General features: G+C 41.1%; 2 protein-coding genes across 5 annotated transcripts in view; one reads left to right on the forward strand and one right to left on the reverse strand.

Annotated features, from left to right (window-relative positions):
* Positions 1-17,438, forward strand: part of zbtb39 (zinc finger and BTB domain containing 39) — a 30,677-nt gene extending 13,239 nt beyond the window's left edge. For 2 of the 4 annotated variants that reach the window (XM_073071383.1, XM_073071382.1), the window contains 3 exons: positions 1,630-1,704; positions 7,937-8,063; positions 11,381-17,438. In XM_073071383.1, the coding sequence (XP_072927484.1) occupies positions 11,466-13,601 (2,136 nt within the window). In that variant the 5' untranslated portion in view covers positions 1,630-1,704; positions 7,937-8,063; positions 11,381-11,465 and the 3' untranslated portion in view covers positions 13,602-17,438. Of the gene's footprint in view, positions 1-18; positions 507-1,629; positions 1,705-7,936; positions 8,064-11,380 lie in introns of those variants that run through there. The other 2 variants (XM_073071381.1, XM_073071384.1) reach the window with 2 other exon arrangements.
* Positions 294-8,177, reverse strand: LOC140741650 (protein FAM200C-like). Its single transcript, XM_073071934.1, has 2 exons — positions 7,412-8,177; positions 294-466 (listed from the first exon to the last, which is right to left on the reverse strand). The coding sequence occupies exons 1-2, from the start codon at positions 8,175-8,177 to the stop codon at positions 294-296; spliced, it is 939 nt and encodes a 312-aa protein (XP_072928035.1).
* Positions 17,439-19,514: the final 2,076 nt, after the last annotated feature.

The following is a 19,514-nucleotide window of genomic DNA, read 5'->3' on the forward strand; positions in this document are numbered from 1 at the left end:
ATGTTAAATTCTTAAAGCACTTGAGTGAAGTAGATGCTGGGAGAATGTTTCCCTTGGGATCTAGTACTGGCGGTAGAGACTAATATAAGTTAGTCATTGAGTGAGATGGGGAGAAATATCTTCACCTCAGGATGGTGAACCTTTGACGCTACCGATTTCAGTCCCCATACCGAACCTAGTGTGAAAACCACCCTGTGGTAAGGTCACTGGCAGTGCACTCTCAGAACGAACCCTGTGTCCCAGACCGTGCGAGCTCAGAATAAATGCAGGGCTCTAAGTAATAAACAGTCGACTCAAATCGAGCCTGTTGTGAGGTCTGCCTGATTCTGGAGATCGCGCATGGAGAGACCTCCCGGTCGGTAGGGCGGCACCAGCGTACCGCCGGCGCTCTGTAACAGCAGAGCGGAGCCGCTCCTGCCGGCGCTCTCTGTTAAAACAAACTGGTAGCGCTCGGTGGCGGCAGTTGCTACGGGTGATTAAAGGCTGCAATTGATGTTGAGCAGCTGGTGAGTGGGGAGTGAGGCCTTGATTCGGCAGTACAAGGAGGAGGGGCCGCGGCTAGACTCCGCCGGCGGACAAGGCAGGATGTCTGAGCGCGGGCTTCGGCCTTTGTTAGCGCCTGGCCTCGGACCGTCTCCGTGCATCTGCTTCCCCGGCACCCCCAGCCCGACTCCGCGGCATGGGTTTGGGGGCTGGCTATCATTGGGGAGGGCTATGGAGGGAGGAAGCCGAACAGTGTGGTTGCACAGAGTGACCGCTGCCCAACACCACCAACTAACTTTATCCTGCATTTGAGTTGTAAAGCCGGGGGGTGGGGTGGCAAGAGAACATCATTTATCGGAATACTGAATCCCTTTGGCGAAAGACTACTGCTCGTGGTCGTCGCAATGCCTGTCAAGAAGCCCCAACTGGAGCAATGCCCCAGAAACCATTTCATTTAAATGTTTGATCAGTTTTCACTCAACCTACTTCAAGCGAACACATTGGGTTTAAGGGATTCTTCATTTAATGTACTCGGTGAAGGTCAAAGGCTTTTAAAAAAATCTGACCGGAATGCAGCATTGTTTTTGTGGAGGTTGTTTATTTTATAATTGGGAAGCACTGTTGATGTTTTGTGGTATTTTGTATGGCCCTCCAAACAGTTCGGTTCAGTTATGGTTTTGTAACTAGTGAGATTCTGACGAGTAAAATCTTTGAAATTACTTTAAATATTTTACATATTGCATTCCCAATGGAAAATTGTAAACAATTAATTAACCAGCTGCTGTTAAAGATTCAGTTATTGCCTTTGTAACTGCAAGTTCACATCAATGATTGGTGATGACCAGTTTCCGCAGTAACAAATAATCAAATAATGGAATGATTACACTTTGAATTAGTTTTTCAGCTGCCTTTTTTTGAACATGCACCCAAGCCTCTACAAATCCAGCGATGATATCTAGATTGTGATAACCCAGATTGGAATGTTATAATTATAAAGTATTTTATGATCAGGTCATTTAGACTAGCAAAACAGCTCATGCATGTGGGAAGTTCACTGTCTGCTATTCACTGGGGAACCAAATTCTATTTTGTACAACAGACCTTAAAGTATCAATACTGATTACAACTTCTACACAACCCAAACAGGTGGCTTCACGAAACATGGCATAAAGAGACCCCTTAAGCTGAATATCCTTGTGACTACAAGCAAGTTCAAATTCGGTAAGACACTCTGATTAAACATTTAATTTTTACTCTGCCACAACACCGTAAAAATGTTTTTCTGAAAATCAATCCATGCAAAATTAATCAAGGAAGGAAATAGAAATCTTTCTTTTCTAAAGACCTTTATCATGTTGAGAATACAGTCGGCCCTCCTTATCCGAGGGTTCTGCATGCGCGGATTCAACTAACCGCGGATCGGGAAAACCCGAAAGTTGAGCACCTCATGTCTCGTTCATTCGCTACTTGTGTTGTGAGCGAGAGGAAGGAGTTTAAGGCTAGTAAGGGATGGCTGGCTAGCTATGTAAAGCGCTACAGCCTCAAGGTCATGGGATCACAGGAGAATCGGGATCGGCTGATGCCGAGGCGGCATCAGTGTTCCCAGAAGAGCTACGATGGTTGCGTCTGTACTGAACATGTACGGACTTTTTTTCTTGTCATTATTCCCTAAACAATACAGTATAACAACTATTTACACAGCATTTACATTGTATTGGGTATTATAAGTAATCTAGAGATGATTTAAAGTATACAGGAGGATGTACGTAGGTTATATGCAAATACTACGCCATTTTATACAAGGGACCCGAGCATCCACGTTTTTTTGTATCCACCGGGGGGGGGGGGGGGGGGGGTCCCCGGAATCAATCCCCTGTGGAGGGCGGACTGTATTACTAGGTTGGGAATTGATTTTGTCTGATCAAAGCAATTGCTTTCTGTTAGTCTGGGGTCTAAGCCAAATATTTTCCTCAATTTACCCCTCCCCCCAAAAGTATTTTTATTGGACCATAATTTTGTCCATTTAAAATCAAATCTACTTGTTTAAAATTAATTTATGTTGTCAGTATTGTCCATTATATGTGTTAAATGACTCCTCATTGGTCTTTGATTCTGATTGACTACTAAAGTGTTTACTTGTCAAAAACCCAGCATATTCATGAATGCCTATAGAGAAGGGCACCTCCTGTCCGTCACAAGTTCTGAAGGACCTGAACAAATTTGCTTGGTTTAGGTTTGACTCCTTAATGCAGGGGTGTCAAACTCATTTTAGGTCACGGGCCGGATTGAGCAAAATGCAGCCTCATGCGGGCCGGATCAGTCGGACGCGTGCAAACGCAGCTTTCGTTGCCTCCGTTTTTTCAGCCTGCTCTCATGTGTCTCAGTCTCTGCTATAACTACAAAGTGTTTCACTTTACAAATTCCGTTTCTTATGAAGAAGACTGCCGAATAAACACTAAAAACCCTGAAAACCTGGTACCTGAATAAACTCAGCATTAGCCATATCATATGCCATAGGCGCTTCGATTACTGGGGCCAGCTTTAATAGTAATTAGATATTATCTCACGGGCCAAAGATAATTCCACCGCGGGCCGGATTTGGCCCGCGGGCCTTGAGTTTGACATATATGCCTTAATGTCTGCTTTCTCATTGCTGTATCCTGAACTTTTTTGATTATTTTGTAAATGGTTTGAAGTATACCAATAACATAGACAGAAAAAGAGAGGAGGTCCTGAAGGAAGATAACTGGGAGCTAGGAAGAAAATTGAAAAGCCGGACCTCCAGAGTAATAATCTCAGGATTACTGCCTGAGCCATGCACTAATGAAGGCAAGAATAGCAGAATTAAGCAGATGAATGTGTGGCTAAGTAACTGGTGCAGGGGGCAGGGCTTCAAATTCTTGGATCATTGGGACCTATTTTGGGGGAGGTATGATTTATACAAAAATGATGGGTTACACCTGAACTCAAAGGGTACTAATATCCTGGCGGGATTGTTTAATATAGCTGTTAGGGAGGTTTTAAACTAAGTTGACAGGGGGAAGGAAACCAGGGTGTGAGGGTCGAGGAAGAGGAAGATAGAAATAAGTCAAAAGATACTGTGCAGCAACGATGGCAAGGACAGGCGGGTGAATAGACAGGAAACAGGATAATTTCCTGTGCGATAGAAATATAGCAAAATCAGTAACATATACTGATCTAAATGTACTTTACTGAAATTCACACAACATTAGAAATAAAGTGGATGACCTTGTTGTACAGCTACACATTAAAAGATATGACATTGTGGCCATCACTGAGTCATGGGTAAATGATGGATGTGATTGGGAGCTGAGTGTCCAAGGATACACAGTGTATAGGAAAGATCGGAAGGTAGGTAATGGGGGTGGCGTGGCCCTGATGGTGAGCAACAATATCAAATCACTAGAAAGAAGGGACATAGGATCAGAAGAGGTAGAATCCTTATGGGTCGAGTTAAGAAATGGCAAGGGTAAAAAGACACTAATAGCAGAAATATACAGGCCTCCAAACAGCAGCCAGGATGTGGACTACAAGTTACAGCTGGAAATAGAAAAAGCATGTCAGAAGGAAAATGTCAAGATAATTATTGGGGATTTTAATATGAAAGTGGATTGGGAAAATCAGGAAGGTATTGGATCTCAGGAGAGGGAGTTTGTAGAATGCCTACGGGATGGCTTTTTGGAGCAGCTGGTCCATAAGCCCACCAGGGGATTGGCTGTTTTGGATTGGGTGCCGTGTAATGAACTTGAGGCGATTAGGGAGCTAGAGGTAATGGAACCCCTTGGAAGTAGTGATCATAATATGATTGAGTTCAGTTTCAAATTTGAAAAGGAGAAGCTGGTATCAGGTGTATCGATATTTCAGTGGAACAAAGGAAATTACAGTGGTATGAGAGAGGAACTGGCCCAAGTTCATTGGAAAAGAAAGCTAGATGGAGGGACGGTAGAGCAGAATTGGATGAAATTCCTACAAGAAATAAGGAAAGTGCAGGAAAAATATATTCCAAGAAAAAAGAAAATCATGAATGGAAAAATGGCACAAATGTGGCTAACTAGACAGGTTAAGGCTAAAATAAAAACAAGAGAAGGCATACAAGGAAGCAAAAATTAGTGGGAAAACTGGATGACTTTTAAAAACTTGCAGAAGGAAACTAAAGTCATTAGGAAAGAAAAGATGAATTATGAAAGGAAGTTGGCAATTAACATAAAAAAGGATACTAAGAGATTTTTTAAATATATGAAGAGTAAAAGAGTGACATGGGTAGATATAGGACTGATTGAAAATGATGCTGGAGAAATTACAATGGGTAACAAAGATATGGCAGAGGAATTAAATGAGTATTTTGCATCAGTCTTCACAGTGGAAGACATTAGCAACATACCTGATAGCCAGAGGTCTCAGGGAATAGAATTAGGTACAGTCAAGATTATTAGAGAGAAAGTGCTTGGGAAGCTAAATGGACTAAGGATAGATGTCTCCCAGACCGGATGAGGTGCACCCACAGGTTCTGAAGGAGGTGGAGGCATTGGAAATGATCTTCCAGGAATCAATAGACTCTGGCATGGTTCCGGAGGACTGGAAGGTCGCAAATGTAGTTCCGCTGTTTAAGAAAGGAGGGAGGCAGCAAAAAGAAAATTGCAGACCTATTAGTCTGACATAGGTAGTTGGAAAGTTATTGGAGTCGATCCTCAAGGACGAGGTTATGAAATACCTCGAGGTGCATGACAAGATGGGCCCAAGCCAGCATGGTTTCATGGAGAGATGATCCTGCCTCACCAACCTATTGGAATTTTTTGAGGTAATCTCAAATAAGATTGACAAGGGAGAGGCTGTGGATGTTGTGTATTTGGATTTTGAAAAGGCCTTTAATAAGGTGCCGCATAAGAGGCTGCTTAATAAGATGAGAGCCCATGGAATTACAGGAAAGATATTGGAATGGGTGGAGCATTGGCTGATATGCAGAAAGCAAAGGGTGGGAATAAAGGGATCCTATTCTGGTTGGTTGCCGGTTATTGGTGGTGTTCTGCAGGGGTTGGTGTTGGGGCCACTTATTTTTGCACTGTATATCAATGATTTAGATTATGGATTAAATGATTTTGTGGCTAAGTTTGCGGATGATACCAAGATAGGTGGAGGAGCAGGAAGTGTTGAAGAAGTGGAAAAGTTGCAGAGAGACTTGGTCAGTTTAGGAGAGTGAGCAAAGAAATGGCAGATGAGATACAATGTTGAGAAATGTACGGTTGTACATTTGGAAGAAGAAATAATCGGGCAGATTATTATTTAGATGGGGAGAAAATTCAAAAATCGGAAGTGCAAAGGGACTTGGGGGGTCCTCGTGCAGGATACCCTAAAGGTTAACCACCAGGTTGGATCGGCAGTAAGGAAAGCGAATGCTATGTTGGCATACATTTCAAGAGGAATAGTGTATAAGAGTAAGGAGGTGTTGATAAGGCTCTATGGGGCACTGGTGAGACCTCATTTGGAATACTGTATGCAGTTTTGGGCCCCCTATCTTAGAAGGGATGTACTGTTGTTGGAGAGAGTTCAGAGAAGATTTACGAGGATGACTCCCGGAATGCAGGGGCTAATGTATGAGGAGTGTTTGTTGGCTCTTGGACTGTATTCATTAAAGTATAGAAGAATGAGAGGGGATCTCATAGAAACATTTCAAATGTTGAAAGGGTTGGACAGAGTAGATGTGGAAAGGCTGTTTTCCCTTGGTGGGTAAGTCCAGGACAAGAGGCCACAGTCTTAGAATTAGAGGGTACCCATTTAAAACAGATGAAGAGAATTTTTGTTTTAGCTAGAGAGTAGTGGATTTATGGAATTCATTGCCACATACAGCTGTGGATGCCCGATCATTGAGGATGTTTAAGGAGGAGATTGATAGGCGTCTAATTAGTCGAGGTATCAAGGGATATGGGGAAAAAGTTGGAAATTGGAACTAGATGGGAGAATAGTTTAGCTCATGGTGGAGTGATGGAGCAGACTCGATGGGCCAAATGGCCTACTTCTGCTCCTTTGTCTTGTGATCTTGTGGATGCCAAAGATTTATTGTTTTAATAGGTTTAATGCATCATATCTGACCATAGTAAATGAAGCAAAGCTCAGAAAGTTCAAAGTAAAATTTATTATTAGCGTACATACATGTCACCGCATATAACCATAAGATTCTTTTTCCTGCGGGCATTCTTAGCAAATCCATAGAACAGTAACTAAACAGGATCAATGAAAGAGCAAGAGTGTAGAAGACAAACTGAAGTGGAAGTATAAATACATAGCAATAAATAACAAGAGCATGAAATAACAAGATAGAGTCCTTAAAGTGAGATTATTGGTTGTGGGGCAACCGATAGGTAAATTGTACAATCCCAAGACAAAGGATGTTGTGTTCATATTGCACAATTCTGTTTATATTACACGAATATCAAGTTAAAACAGGATCATTTAAGCTCAGGAGTCATTCAATAAAAATGGACAGTGCACTTTTTGCCTGGATTAAATTGAAATTCCCACCCTGCAGTTCTGTCAACTTTGAGCAAAAATTCAACCACAGTATCAAAACGATCAAGGAAACTTTTTAAGCAGCAGCATTTTGATTGCAAACGCACTTCAGTGTGAAAAAGCAAGTGTTCAAACTCTTCATTATCTTGGGATAACTGGCAGAATATTCTGCTATTTAATGGATCAGCTTTAATTGTGTTGATAGCAGATATTACAGAAGGCATGCTTGAAAGAAGTTGCTGGCTGAAGTTTTTGGCCATGAGATGTTGACGGTGAATTACACTATGGATTGCAAACAGATTTGGAATTACTTTTTTCATAAATGCTACTAAACCAGCATGGTGACCTGTTGTATATCGTGCTCCATCTGTTGCACAAGCAATCATGTTCCTAATCGGAATACTTCTATCTTCAATATACATTTCGTGCTCCTCGTAGATTGATTTTCCATTGATATTTATTTTTAACTTTTTACAAAAGAGAATGTCTTCATAAACTTTATCATTTTTGATAAACCATACGTGTGCCATTAGCAATGCCTCGTTGTTTTGCACAGTTGACTCATCCAATTGTATCCCAAATTTTGATTTTTGTAGCTCTGTGTATAGTTGATACTCAAAGTCGTCACTCATTTCGTCAATACAATGTGCTACAGAGTTATTACTCAGAGGAATTGATTTTTTAAAAATATTGGTATCCATTTTGAGAACAGTGGAGAGCACTTCCGGAACAGCAGGCATTATTAATCTTTCACTGATTGTATGTGATTTTCCACACTTTGCTATCATTGTGGAAATGTTATAAGAAGCAATGAGACCACTATCAAGGTCATTTTTAGCTTTCTTGCCAAATGACTCGAGTGTGCAACATTTTTCAAATGCTTCTTTAATCTTCTGGAACTGAGTAATAACATAAGTAGTCTTTTCAGGGTGTCTTTTACGGAAGTGTGCCTGCAATCCTGACGGTTTCATGGCTTCATTAGACAGTACAGTATTACAAATGAGAAACATGGGGTGTTGCTGATCAGACGGAAAAGGAATAAAACCGTACTCCAGGTATGTAACGTTGTGTTGACGCACTTTCTGTAGTTTCTGGTTCTTAGCAGGATTAGAATTCAAGGCTTCATCACCTTCAGTGTCATAGAGATTGTGCCATATGTATTTATCCATCATTAACAGGGCTAAATTAAAATAAAATATTAACACTAACTGGGAATATTGATGCCGGCAGCGAGTTGACATGGATGGAATGATGGTGGGGGCATGCAAAGGAATGGTGAGGCAAAGATGAAGACAATCACAACAGTGAAAAGTACGTTGACAAGGATTCAGATTGGAATCTGAATGTTAGTTGGGATAGAGGTGGTGTTCGGCAAGCTACCTTTATACTATTCTAGTTAGCGCAATTGAACAGTCATGTAAGGTCCATAATCCCCAAAGATGGTTCTTCACTGCACATATGAAGCTGAGGTCACTTTGATCACCTTGAGAAATCCTCGGGGTCGGCAGGTTCACTGATTGGCTCTATTTCACTGTTTGGTTCTGGCCAGCACTACCGTTACGTGACCTGTTTTCCGTAGACCTGTAGAGAAAGTGAGAGGGTGTGTTTGACTTACCAACTGTTGCATGAACTTGTTTTGTGCTGCAAGTAAAGGGGAACTGTTGGGCACCCTGGTTGCTAATTTATGCTTTCCCCAATAACATCTGTTTGGTTGGTAAGGTTGGATGAGATTGCTGAGTTTCAGACGCATTGTGACGAGCCTGCTAATCTATGGTCTGTGTTCCAGTAATTCATTCTTTTTCAGAAGTGCCTGCTCTACTAATAGTTACTCGGATCTCGTGCCTCAATTAGGGTACTGCTTCCTCCCCCCCCCCCCCCCCAAGAATCTTGAACATCCCCCGAAGACTTCTATTTCCCCTAATGCCCTCCCTCTCCCTTAGAACAAGTAACTGCCCCTTTTGGGAATCACTGATAGAGTGCAAGTGTAAATATTTTTAATGTTCCAACATGTGCAAGCACCTGGGTGATTTTAATAGGAGAGGGAGAAGATATAGTTTAAAGAGAGATGTGGTCATGTTTTCTTTTAACTTTGTTCTTGTACTTTAATGTGTTAATGTTAGTGAAAGATGGCTGTCAGCATCAACAAATGAGATAGGCAAACACAAGAAAATCGGCAGATGCTGGAAATTCAAGCAACACACACAAAATGCTGGTGGAACGCAGCAGGCCAGGCAGCATCTATAGGAAGAAGCACAGTCGACGTTTTGGGCCGAGTCTCTTCATCAGGACTAGGATAGGTCTCAGATGGGCATTTGGTTTTTAAAAGGATCAGATTATATGCCCAAGTTAATATTTTTGGGAATATAAGGCAGGTCAGGTCCCATTTTAAGCCAAAGTAAGCTCATTATCACTGAACAACCAAAATAATTACCCTTCAAAAGTAATGGCTTGAATTTCAAAAGTTTGTTTCTTATTAAGGTGTTATGCAAGTTCTAGGGTGGCGGGATGGAGATACATTACCAAAGGAGGCATAAGGCGCTCCTTCCCTCCAATAGCCTGCAGGTCACCCTTGGGCAAAGTGTAGTACCTGCTTAATCCCATGATCAAGGTCATGTGAAGCCATGAGAGCAAGTGGTGGATGGTCATATGAGCAGTTGGTGCCTATCACAAGTCCTGGTTCTGTGACCACTGTTGACAGGCAGACAACCTCTGAAGAGCATTGATAATGGCTGGGGTCTCCCATCTTGTAAAGACACTGCTCAAAAGAAGGTAATGGCAAACTACTTCTGCAGAAAAAAATTGCCTAGAACAGTATGGTCATGATCACCTACATCATACGACACGGCACATGATGATGATGATACAAGTTTTAACTTTTTCAAATGTGTGATAACTTCAATAGACAATAGGTGCAGAAGTAGACCATTTGGCCCTTCGAGCCTGCACCGCCATTTTGAGATCATGGCTGATCAACTACTATCAATACCCGGTTCCTGCCTTGTCCCCATATCCCTTGATTCCCCTATCCATAAGATACCTATCTAGCTCCTTCTTGAAAGCATCCAGAGAATTGGCCTCCACTACCTTCCGAGGCAGTGCATTCAGTTTGATTGGATACAGAATAATTTTTTAAAAAACAGTGCAAGTGCTGGAAAATTAAACTAACAACAGAAAATGCTGGAAATACTCTGCAATTCTTCAACTTTGTTTCTTCAACAAACATTAACTCTGTTCCTCTTCCCACAGATGCCTAACCTAATATGTATTTCCAGTAATTTCTGATTGGATACAGCCTGGTTGTTTACGCCAACTCTTTTGTGTCAAGGCGGCATTGAAAATTGGCATTAAAGTTGGGACATCACTAAGAGAAATCACTTGCCTTCCATGGCCAATTGGGAATAAACAAAATATATTTCCCCTGCCATTGATGTACATGTACCAAGAATGCATACAACGCTTTTGCCAGTGAATCAAGATGATTTTAGTATTTGCACATTTTACAAGTTTTAAAATTCTGATTAAGTGGAAATATTCAGATATTGAGGCAACTAATGAATATATTGTACCCTCTTGTACAATATATGTAATGGACAGTGAGGAAGGCTATCAAAGCTTGCAGTGGGCTCTGGACCAGCTGGAAAAATGGCAGATGGTATTTAATGCAGACAGGTGGGAGGTGTTACTCTGGGAGGACAAACCAGGATAGGTCTTGCATGGAGTGCTAAGGCACTGAGGAGTCATAATTCCTTGAAAGTGGTGTCACAGGTAGAGAGTCGTAAAGAAAGCTTTTGGCACGTTGGCCTTCATAAGTCATAAGTATTGAGTACAGGAATTGGGATGTTATGTTGAAGTTGTATAAGATGTTGGTGAGGCCTAATTTGGAGTATTGTGTGCAGTTTTGGTTACCTACCTACGGGAAAGATGTAAATAAGATTGAAAGAGTGCAGAGAAAATTTACAAGGATGTTGCCAAGATTTGAGGACCTGAGTTATAGGGAAACTTTGAATGGGTTAGGACTTTATTCCCCAGAGCATAGAAGATTGAGAGGAGATTTGATAGAAGTATACAAAATTATGAGGGGTATAGATGGGGTAAAAACGCAAGTAGCCGTTTTCCACTGAAGTTGGGTAAGAAGGTTTCTTTCTTCCTTTCTAACCAAGTATTTGATTGGATGTTCTTTGGCTCAGAATCAATTATGTGTCCGTGTTGCTTTGGGGCACTTTAAAAGATTAAAGATTCTGTGTAAACCCTTAATAGTTTCACTGCTTTGATTTTATGTCACAATTTGGATGAAAAGGTACACGAGTCATTTTAAGAATGTTATATTTGTAGTATCTTGCATTGTGACTGATACAGCTGTCTTCATTTGCAGGCTTTTCGGCAAGTTATCTTTGATGAAAGGTGTACAACAAAGTCTCTGGAATTGAGCTTGGAAGTTTTCAGAAACACTTGAAAGAATGGGTATGAGAATTAAGCTACACAGCGCTGACCACCCGAATAATCTTCTGAAGGAACTCAATAAGTTTCGGCTCTCTGAAATCATGTGTGATGTAATCATTGTGGTCGGCAACAGAACATTTTCAGCACATAAGTCAGTGTTGGCATGTGCTGCTGGTTATTTCCAGAACCTCTTTTTGAATTCGGAAGTTAACTCTGTAAGAACGTATGTGGTAGACTTTATTACGCCAGCAAATTTTGAAAAAATCTTGAATTTTATCTACACAGCAGAGCTTTTCACAGATCTCATCAATGTTGGTGTAATCTATGAGATGGCAGAGAAGCTGGGAATGCATGATCTCCTGAAGGCCTGTTACTGTACATTCCCTGACCTGGAGAAAACTGATACCAGCAAAGTGACAGAACAGTCAACTGAAGAGTATGCACTTCTCACTGGGACCTCAAATGAACAAAATCCCCCTGTGGGAAACTCAAGGACCACGGGGTCTCAGTTTTGTCAAAATAGAGGTTATATCATGCAGGTTGAAGTGGGAGAGGATTTTAAAAATGAAGAAAGAAACCTTGCCAATGAAAATGGTTCAGATGTGCCAGTGATGTACCAGCAGTCAACAAAAACTGAAGATAACTTGACAATGGAGTACAGCCAGTCCACATCTACCGAAAATGTTTCACTGGCCTCAAGTAAAGGTCCTTGTGAGCTGTATGAGATACAAAGTAATGGATATTATCAAACAAATTTATTGAGGGGAGGAGAATCTATCAAAGAGAGTGGTAGTTCCTCTGCTGAAAACAATGTCGACCTCCAAGGTCATGCAATGAAGGAAATGGAGTGTATGCAGTTTGAAGGTATTGAACCTGATGACCTTAATTTTGATGTGCACCAGGAGAATAGAGGTCCTTCTGAAGAAATAATAGAGCTCACAGATGACAGTGAAGACGACAGTCTTGTCTGTATTAAGGACAGCAATAGTGACGGAAAGAGCATGCCATGCCAGGTGTGTGGAAAGGAGTTACCGGCTAACATAGGTTTGATTCGACAACATGGTAAACTCCACATTGATGCGAAGGAGGGGTTGTGCAAAGTGTGTGGGGCAAAATTCACTGACAGAAGTTCTCGAATCACCCATGTTTTGTCTCATGTTGGAATCTTCCTCTTCTCGTGTGATATGTGTGAAATGAAGTTTGTAACGCAGTGGCAAGTGGCTGGACACAGGAAAGCAAAACCATATGATAGTAATATTATTGTCCAGCCGAATACCATGCTGCCACCTGAACCCAATTTTGGGAGCTCTCCAACAGAACTTTTCTGTGCAGTCTGTGGAAAGGCCATGGCTAAAAACTACCTTGCTGTGAAAGAGCACATCCTTTCTCACCTTGACATGAAAAGTCTTTCTTGTTGTGTCTGTGAACAACCATCGAGATCTGTTTGTAGCCTAATGTGGCATGTACTGTCCCATATGAGCATATGTATTTTTTCCTGTTCTGTGTGTGGTAATAGCTTTGTAGATCGAACTGCTCTAGAGCAACACATGGCCTCTCACCAGGGTATGGAGTATTTATTTGAATGTAATTTTTGCAGCAGAAAGTTCCGATTAGAAGCCTCTTACCAAAACCATGTGAAGATACACAAGAGGTACAGCTCAGACAGCACAAAGGGTCTTGCAACTCAACACCAATGGCTCAAAAAAACCTTAACAACATCACCCTCAGATGAGTCTACCAGTAATGCACACGCACCTGCTCTAAAGCAAGAGACTCCTCTCACCCTTCCCTTAAACCATGGCAAGATCATTTCCAAAGGGAACTGGTATGAATGTGAGTTTTGTAGGAAGAGGTTTTCCCATTCTAGTGAGTTTCAGTATCACCTACGAATTCACTCAGGAGAGAAGCCCTATGAATGCAAGCTGTGCCACAAGTTCTTCAGAGGGCGATCAACTGTAAAAAACCATCTAAAGACTCATTCTGGTGCCCTCATGTATTGCTGCACTGTTTGCCAGAGATACTGTCCCACTTTGAATCTCATGATTAAACATGTGGAGATGCACAAAGATGGAGGTCTGCCTCCTGACTTCAATATTGCTCAGACTTTTATGTACATTGTGCATTCCAAACAGTCAGTAAAAATGATGGACTAATATTTTATTTGAAAAAGAACTAGGCTTAATGAAAAACTGTATTCAGGATTAGTATCAAAGAAAATCTCGTTTAATAAACACTAGAATCTTCAGAATTTAAAGGTTTTTCTTGAGAGGTGTTCATTGCTAGAACTTTATAAAATTGTTTCAGTTGTCACTAACTTGCTGTGCTAATGTAAGTGTGGAATAATTAGTTTACTACTTTTCTGTGTGTGAGGAGAGTGATGGGGTTGTAAAATGATAGTAGAATTATTGTGTCTGGGCAAAATAAAATGTCCAAACTATACTGTAATTTGAGCATCAAAATCTACCCTGACACAGGACACTAGTTTCAAGTTCTCAGTGTCAAAACATGAGCTTGCATTGTACAGTTGAATGTTGCTATTACAGTCTCCTGAGAATTGTTGGAGCAGTGAGGGAAGGCCTTAAATTTTACTGAGTTTTTCACTGTGTTTGCTAGCCATTTAACTAGATCCAAGGGAAATTTTATTTTAATATGACTCTGGATCCTGTCGTTACATTCTGCTCGGATGTTGTTAAAATTGATTTTCTGCTACTGCTGGTAAATGTGTTACTATCAGAAATTGCATGCAGAATTTCAAAACTGCAATGATTTCTAATTTGATTAAGCTCTTACCATGGCAGAGAAGGTTTAAGTAATGCAGACTCATTACAGCGCTTACTAGCTGTGGTAGAAATTCCAATTAGCAGTAAAGTATGTGCCACGGACTTCAGACTAATCTTTCTGTAATTTATAGAATCATACAGCAAATGGCCTATTTGGCCCAACACATCTGCACTGACCAGTGGGCATCCTTTTGCATTAATCCCATCGCTCAGAGCAAAGGACCAAATGTTGTGCCTAAGTGGTTCAGCAATTCGAGGCTTATCTAAAAGCTTATTAATTGCTGTCAGTGATCCAGCTTCAGTCTCTCTGCCTTGACATCTCCCTCTGGCAATGTACTCCAGGTACTTCCCCACACTTTGGGTGAAAAAGTTGCCTCTTGTGTCTCCTGTGAATTTCTCTCTGCTCCACCTCACACACACTAAACCATGTCCTCTGGCTTTACCTCTAATAGGGCAGACTGCAGGAAACATTTCCCCATATCAATACCTCTTATAATAGGGTGGCACAGTAGTGTAACAGTTACTGTAATACTATTGCAGCACTAGTGACCTGGGTTCAATTCCACTGGTGTCTACAAGGAGTTTGTACATTCTCCCTTTGACCAGGTGAGTTTCCCCTGGGGGTGCTACAGTTTTCTCCCATACTCCAAAGCCATAGGGATTGGTAGGTTAATTTATCACATGGGTGTAACTGGGCAGCATGCGCTCGTTTGGCTGGAAGGGCCTGTTATTGTGCTGTATTTCTGAATAAAAATAATTTTATAAACCTCAGTAATACCCTTTCTTAACCCCATCCATTCCAGGGAGAGAAAATAATTCATATTGGTCAGACAGAATTTGTCCTTGCAGTGCTGTGTTAGCTATCTGATTTGTCCCTGCTCTCCAAGTGATCCAAATGTTAAAAGGCATAAACAGATTAGATATGACAAAGTTATTTCCTATGGTAGGGGAGTCTTGGACAAGAGGGCACAACTTCAGGATTGAAGAACGTCCAATTAGAACAGATGTGGAGAAATTACTTTAGCCAGCGGGTTGTAAATCTGTGGAATTTGTTGGCATGCACTGCTTTGGAGGCCAAGTCATTGGGTGCATTTAAGGCAGAGATAGATAATGCATCAAAGGGTATGGGGAGAAGGCAAGGGGAATGGGGATGACTGGAAGAATTGGATCAGCCCATGATTGGCAAAGCAGACTCGATGGGCTGAATGGTTTACTACTTCTCCTATATCTTATGGTCTTCTGATCATTAATCCTCTCCCTCAGAATTTTCCCCAATATCTTCTCTATCAGTGATGGTGGGTTCACAGATCTATTGTTAGGTTTTGCCCTGCTGCCTTTCCTGTAAAGGGGAGCCTTGTTTGTTGTCCTTCGCTGTACTTGCTGCCTCCCCAGCTTTTACCCTGAACACATTAGTCCTAAAATCTTGCTATTTCTCCTTGGATGCTTCTCACTGTACAGATGTAGACTTGCCTGCAGGAAGATGCTCCCAATCTACCTTTGTTACGTCCTCCTTTATGGTAGTGAAATTGGTCTTTCCCCAGATTAAGACCTTTATCACTGGTCTATTGCTACTCTCTTCTATAACCACTTTAAAATGTAGTGTTTGGTCATGATCTCTAAAATAATCCTCCACTGATGCTCACTCCACTTGACCAGCCAAATTCCCCAAGATAAGGTGCAGCAATGCTTCTTCCCTGGCTATTTCCAAAAGCTCTCCTGGACCCACCATAAAAATTTTTATCCTCCTGAACCTTTTAATCTAAGGCAATCCCACTTAGTATTTGGGTAAATTGTATTCCTCTGGTACAATAATTTTTTTACGGCATCTCTCTGATATCTGCTTACACAGCTGTTCCTCTATCTCCTGTTGACTGTAGGGAAGTCAGTAATCAAGATGTTGACACCCTATTTATTCCTGGTCTCTACCCATTTGGGGAACCTTTTATAATATTTCCCTCAATATTGCACTAATGCAATTTTCGACTAACAGTGCAATACCTCCTATCCTCTTTCTTGCCTCAATCAGTTGACCGTTCCCCAAATTAAAACCTTTATCACTGGTACTGAGTTGCCAGACCTGCCCATCCTTCAACTACGTCTCAGTGATGGCAACAATATTGTAGACCCTCTTGTTAATTAAAGCTTTGTATCATATTTAAGACTGATTAGGCTGGATATGCGGAGAATGTAGCCAGAAGTGTTATTTCTTCAGAATCAGATTTAATATCACTGGCATATGTTGTGAAATTTGTTAACTTTACAGCAGGAGTACAATGAAATACATGATAAATATAGAGGAAAAAACTGAGTTACATTAAGTATACATGTCTATTAAATAGTTAAATTGCACTACTTACTCTAAAAAAACTTTTAAAAAGTGAGGTAATGTTCATAGGTTCAATGTCCATTTTGAAATCAGATGGTGGAGGGAAGAAGCTAAGCCTGAATTGCTGAGTACCTTCAGGTTTCTGTACCCACTTCCTGATGGTAACAGGGTGAAAATGGCATGTCCTGGGGCATGTATTTAGCGATACAACATAGTTACAGGCCCTTCCAGCATAACGAGCCTGTGCTGTCCCCAATTACACCCATGTGACCAATTAACCTATAAATCCATTGGGAGGAAACCCACGCAGTCACAGGAAAAACATACAAACTCCTTACAGACAGCAGCGGAATTGAAACTAGATCAGCAACACTACATTGGTGTTATGCTAACTGCTATGCTACTGTACTGCCCAAATTGCTTTAGAGTACATAACTATTACAGTGGAGCAACTATATCTTGTAATGATTCTTCATTGATAATAGAAATTGGTTTGATTCTTGTCTGCCATTTATCTAATAGAGGTGTGTGGAATCCTTTGAGGTTGTGTTTGCAAGTTTGGATTGATCTCGAAGAGCAATGGATGCTTGTGAAGACAACTTCAGCACTAAACAAACATCTGACGTCCACCATTTGGAAGAACAAATGCAGTAGGTACATGGAGGGCAACTTGAAGAAGAGCTGTTCCTAAATTGTATACCAACCAGTCATATTTTAGCTTCATACTCAATGCATCAAAATTCTGAAGCTCCATACCCAACAGCTCCTTCTCCAGATCTGCAGCAGTTCATCACCACCTTGCAGGCAGTATCAACAGGTAGCAAATGCTGGTAGTGCCAGTGATGCTTACATCCCATAAGTGAATAAAAAGCCTTTTGGTTCTAGAGATCTGTTACTGAATTGATTGAATATAATGCAAGTGATTTATATTTTTGTTGATACAATGGATTTGGTCACCGAATTACAGGAAGGATATTAATAAGGTTGAAAGAGTGCAGAGAGGGTTTACAAGGATGAGAAACTGAGTTACAGAGAAAGGTTGAATAGGTTAGGACTTTATTCCCTGGAGCATAGAAGAATGAGGGGAGATTTGATAGAGGTATATAAAATTATGATGGGTATAGATAGAGTGAATGCAAGCAGGCTTTTTCCACTGAGGCTAGGGGAGAAAAAAACCAGAGGACATGGGTTAAGGGTGAAGGGGGAAATGTTTAAAGGGAACATTAGGGGGAGCTCCTTCACACAGAGAATGGTGGGAGTGTGGAATGAGCTGCCAGATGAAGTGGTAAATGCGGGCTCACTTTTGACATTTAAGAAAAACTTGGACAGGTACATGGATGAGAGGTGTATGGAGGGATATGGTCTAGGTGCAGGTCAGTGGGACTAGGCAGAAAAATGGTTCGGCACAGCCAAGGAGGGCCAAGGGGCCTGTTTGTGCTGTAATGTTCAATGGTTCTATGGATTCACAATTTGTGTGGTGATCTGTTACACTGCAATATGAAGCATTTTCAGTTCTTTGTCATAAAACTATTTATGAAACTTTCTGAAATTAGATATCAAGCAGATGACCAAATCAATTTACTAAAATTCATTTAACACCACAGATTCTGCAGTTGCTGGAAATTTTGAGCAAAACACGCTCAAAGTGCTGGAGGAACTCAACAGGTTGGGCAGCATCTATGGAGGGAAATAAACAGTTGACGTTTTGGGCCAAGGTCCTGATGAAGGGTCTCAGACCGAAATGTTGACTCTGTATTCCCCCTCCTTAGATGCTGCCGAACCTGCTGAATTCCTCCAGCATTTTGTTTGTTACTAAAGTTCTTTGGTAATTTCTGGTATCAATATACAGGAAGTTAATTTAAAGTAAATACTTGGGAGTTTTAATTTTGTTAGTTTGGTTGCTCTCCTAGATTCTGATTGTGAAATGCTGTTCCTCTGTTTAAACTGCTCTAAAAATTCATTATACAAAGGTCATTGTCTTATGTGAAATGTCCAAAGCGTTGCCTGTTCAGTTAAAGGACATAATTTGTCTTGTATATGAGTGCATCAGTGTTATTTTTACTGAACTGGCTGGAGGTAAAATATAGTCATTTTTAGGTTCATGTTAGGCCTTCCCATCTGGCATCAAGTCTTGGTTTGACTATCACTAGCATTTATTCTAACACACCCACAAATGTATTGGGTCAACTGATGGCTTGGCTGGCCAAAGGCATCTTCAGATTTAATTTGAATCTTCCAGGGGATTACATAGAATATTACAGCATAGTGCATGCATTACATTTCCAGGGCTGTGCTGTATTAACTACTGTTGGATGCAAGAAGGATATTGTGAGGAGTCTGAAGTTTGCACTAGAAGTCTATCACCAATATAATCAATATTAAAGGGCAGATGTGTAACCTGTTGTACTGCTAAATTTGGTAAAAGTTCCCTTTGTGCAGTTAATTTGGCATTCTCTCTGGTCAGCCCGATAGTGCATCTAGTGGAGCTGTGAAGTCAGAGAACCTAGCCTCTGCTTTCTGTGTGAAGTTTGTATATTCTCTCTGTCACTGGGTTTTCTCCAGATGCTCTGTGTTGTGGGAAAAAAAAATCTCAGGAGCAGCAGACAGGCCGACTCAGAGAATTGTTTCAGACTAAAGGGTATTATTACATGATATCATGGAGAGCTCAGGCACCTAAAGCGGAGTTCTGAGACTCTGCTCAACAATGGATTACACTCTTATTTATACCCCAGGTGTACGTGACAAGAAGCACTTAAATCTTAAAAAGGAGTGAACTTCAACTACAACCCTTTAGAATAATGAAGTTGCACTATATGTTCTTGAGCGGTTATACATGTTCTTATCTCAGGACAGTATATCAGGCTTTCCCAAGTGCAGATGTGATGATTCTTGGAACAAGGAAGCATAGACATAGTTATTTTCCCATCCCATCTACAAAGCACATTTCAGTCACACAGTGT

Source organism: Hemitrygon akajei, chromosome 18, assembly GCF_048418815.1.
Source record: "Hemitrygon akajei chromosome 18, sHemAka1.3, whole genome shotgun sequence".
Classification (NCBI taxonomy): Eukaryota; Metazoa; Chordata; class Chondrichthyes; order Myliobatiformes; family Dasyatidae; genus Hemitrygon; species Hemitrygon akajei.

Bases quoted from the DNA above. Each gene is read 5' to 3' on its own strand.
- LOC140741650 (XM_073071934.1), bottom strand. From the start codon at position 8,177: ATGGATAAATACATATGGCACAATCTCTATGACACTGAAGGTGATGAA. The intron at 467-7,411 runs GTATTCCGATTA...AATCACCCGTAG, and splicing joins AATGTATATTGAAGATAGAA to CAACTGCCGCCACCGAGCGC.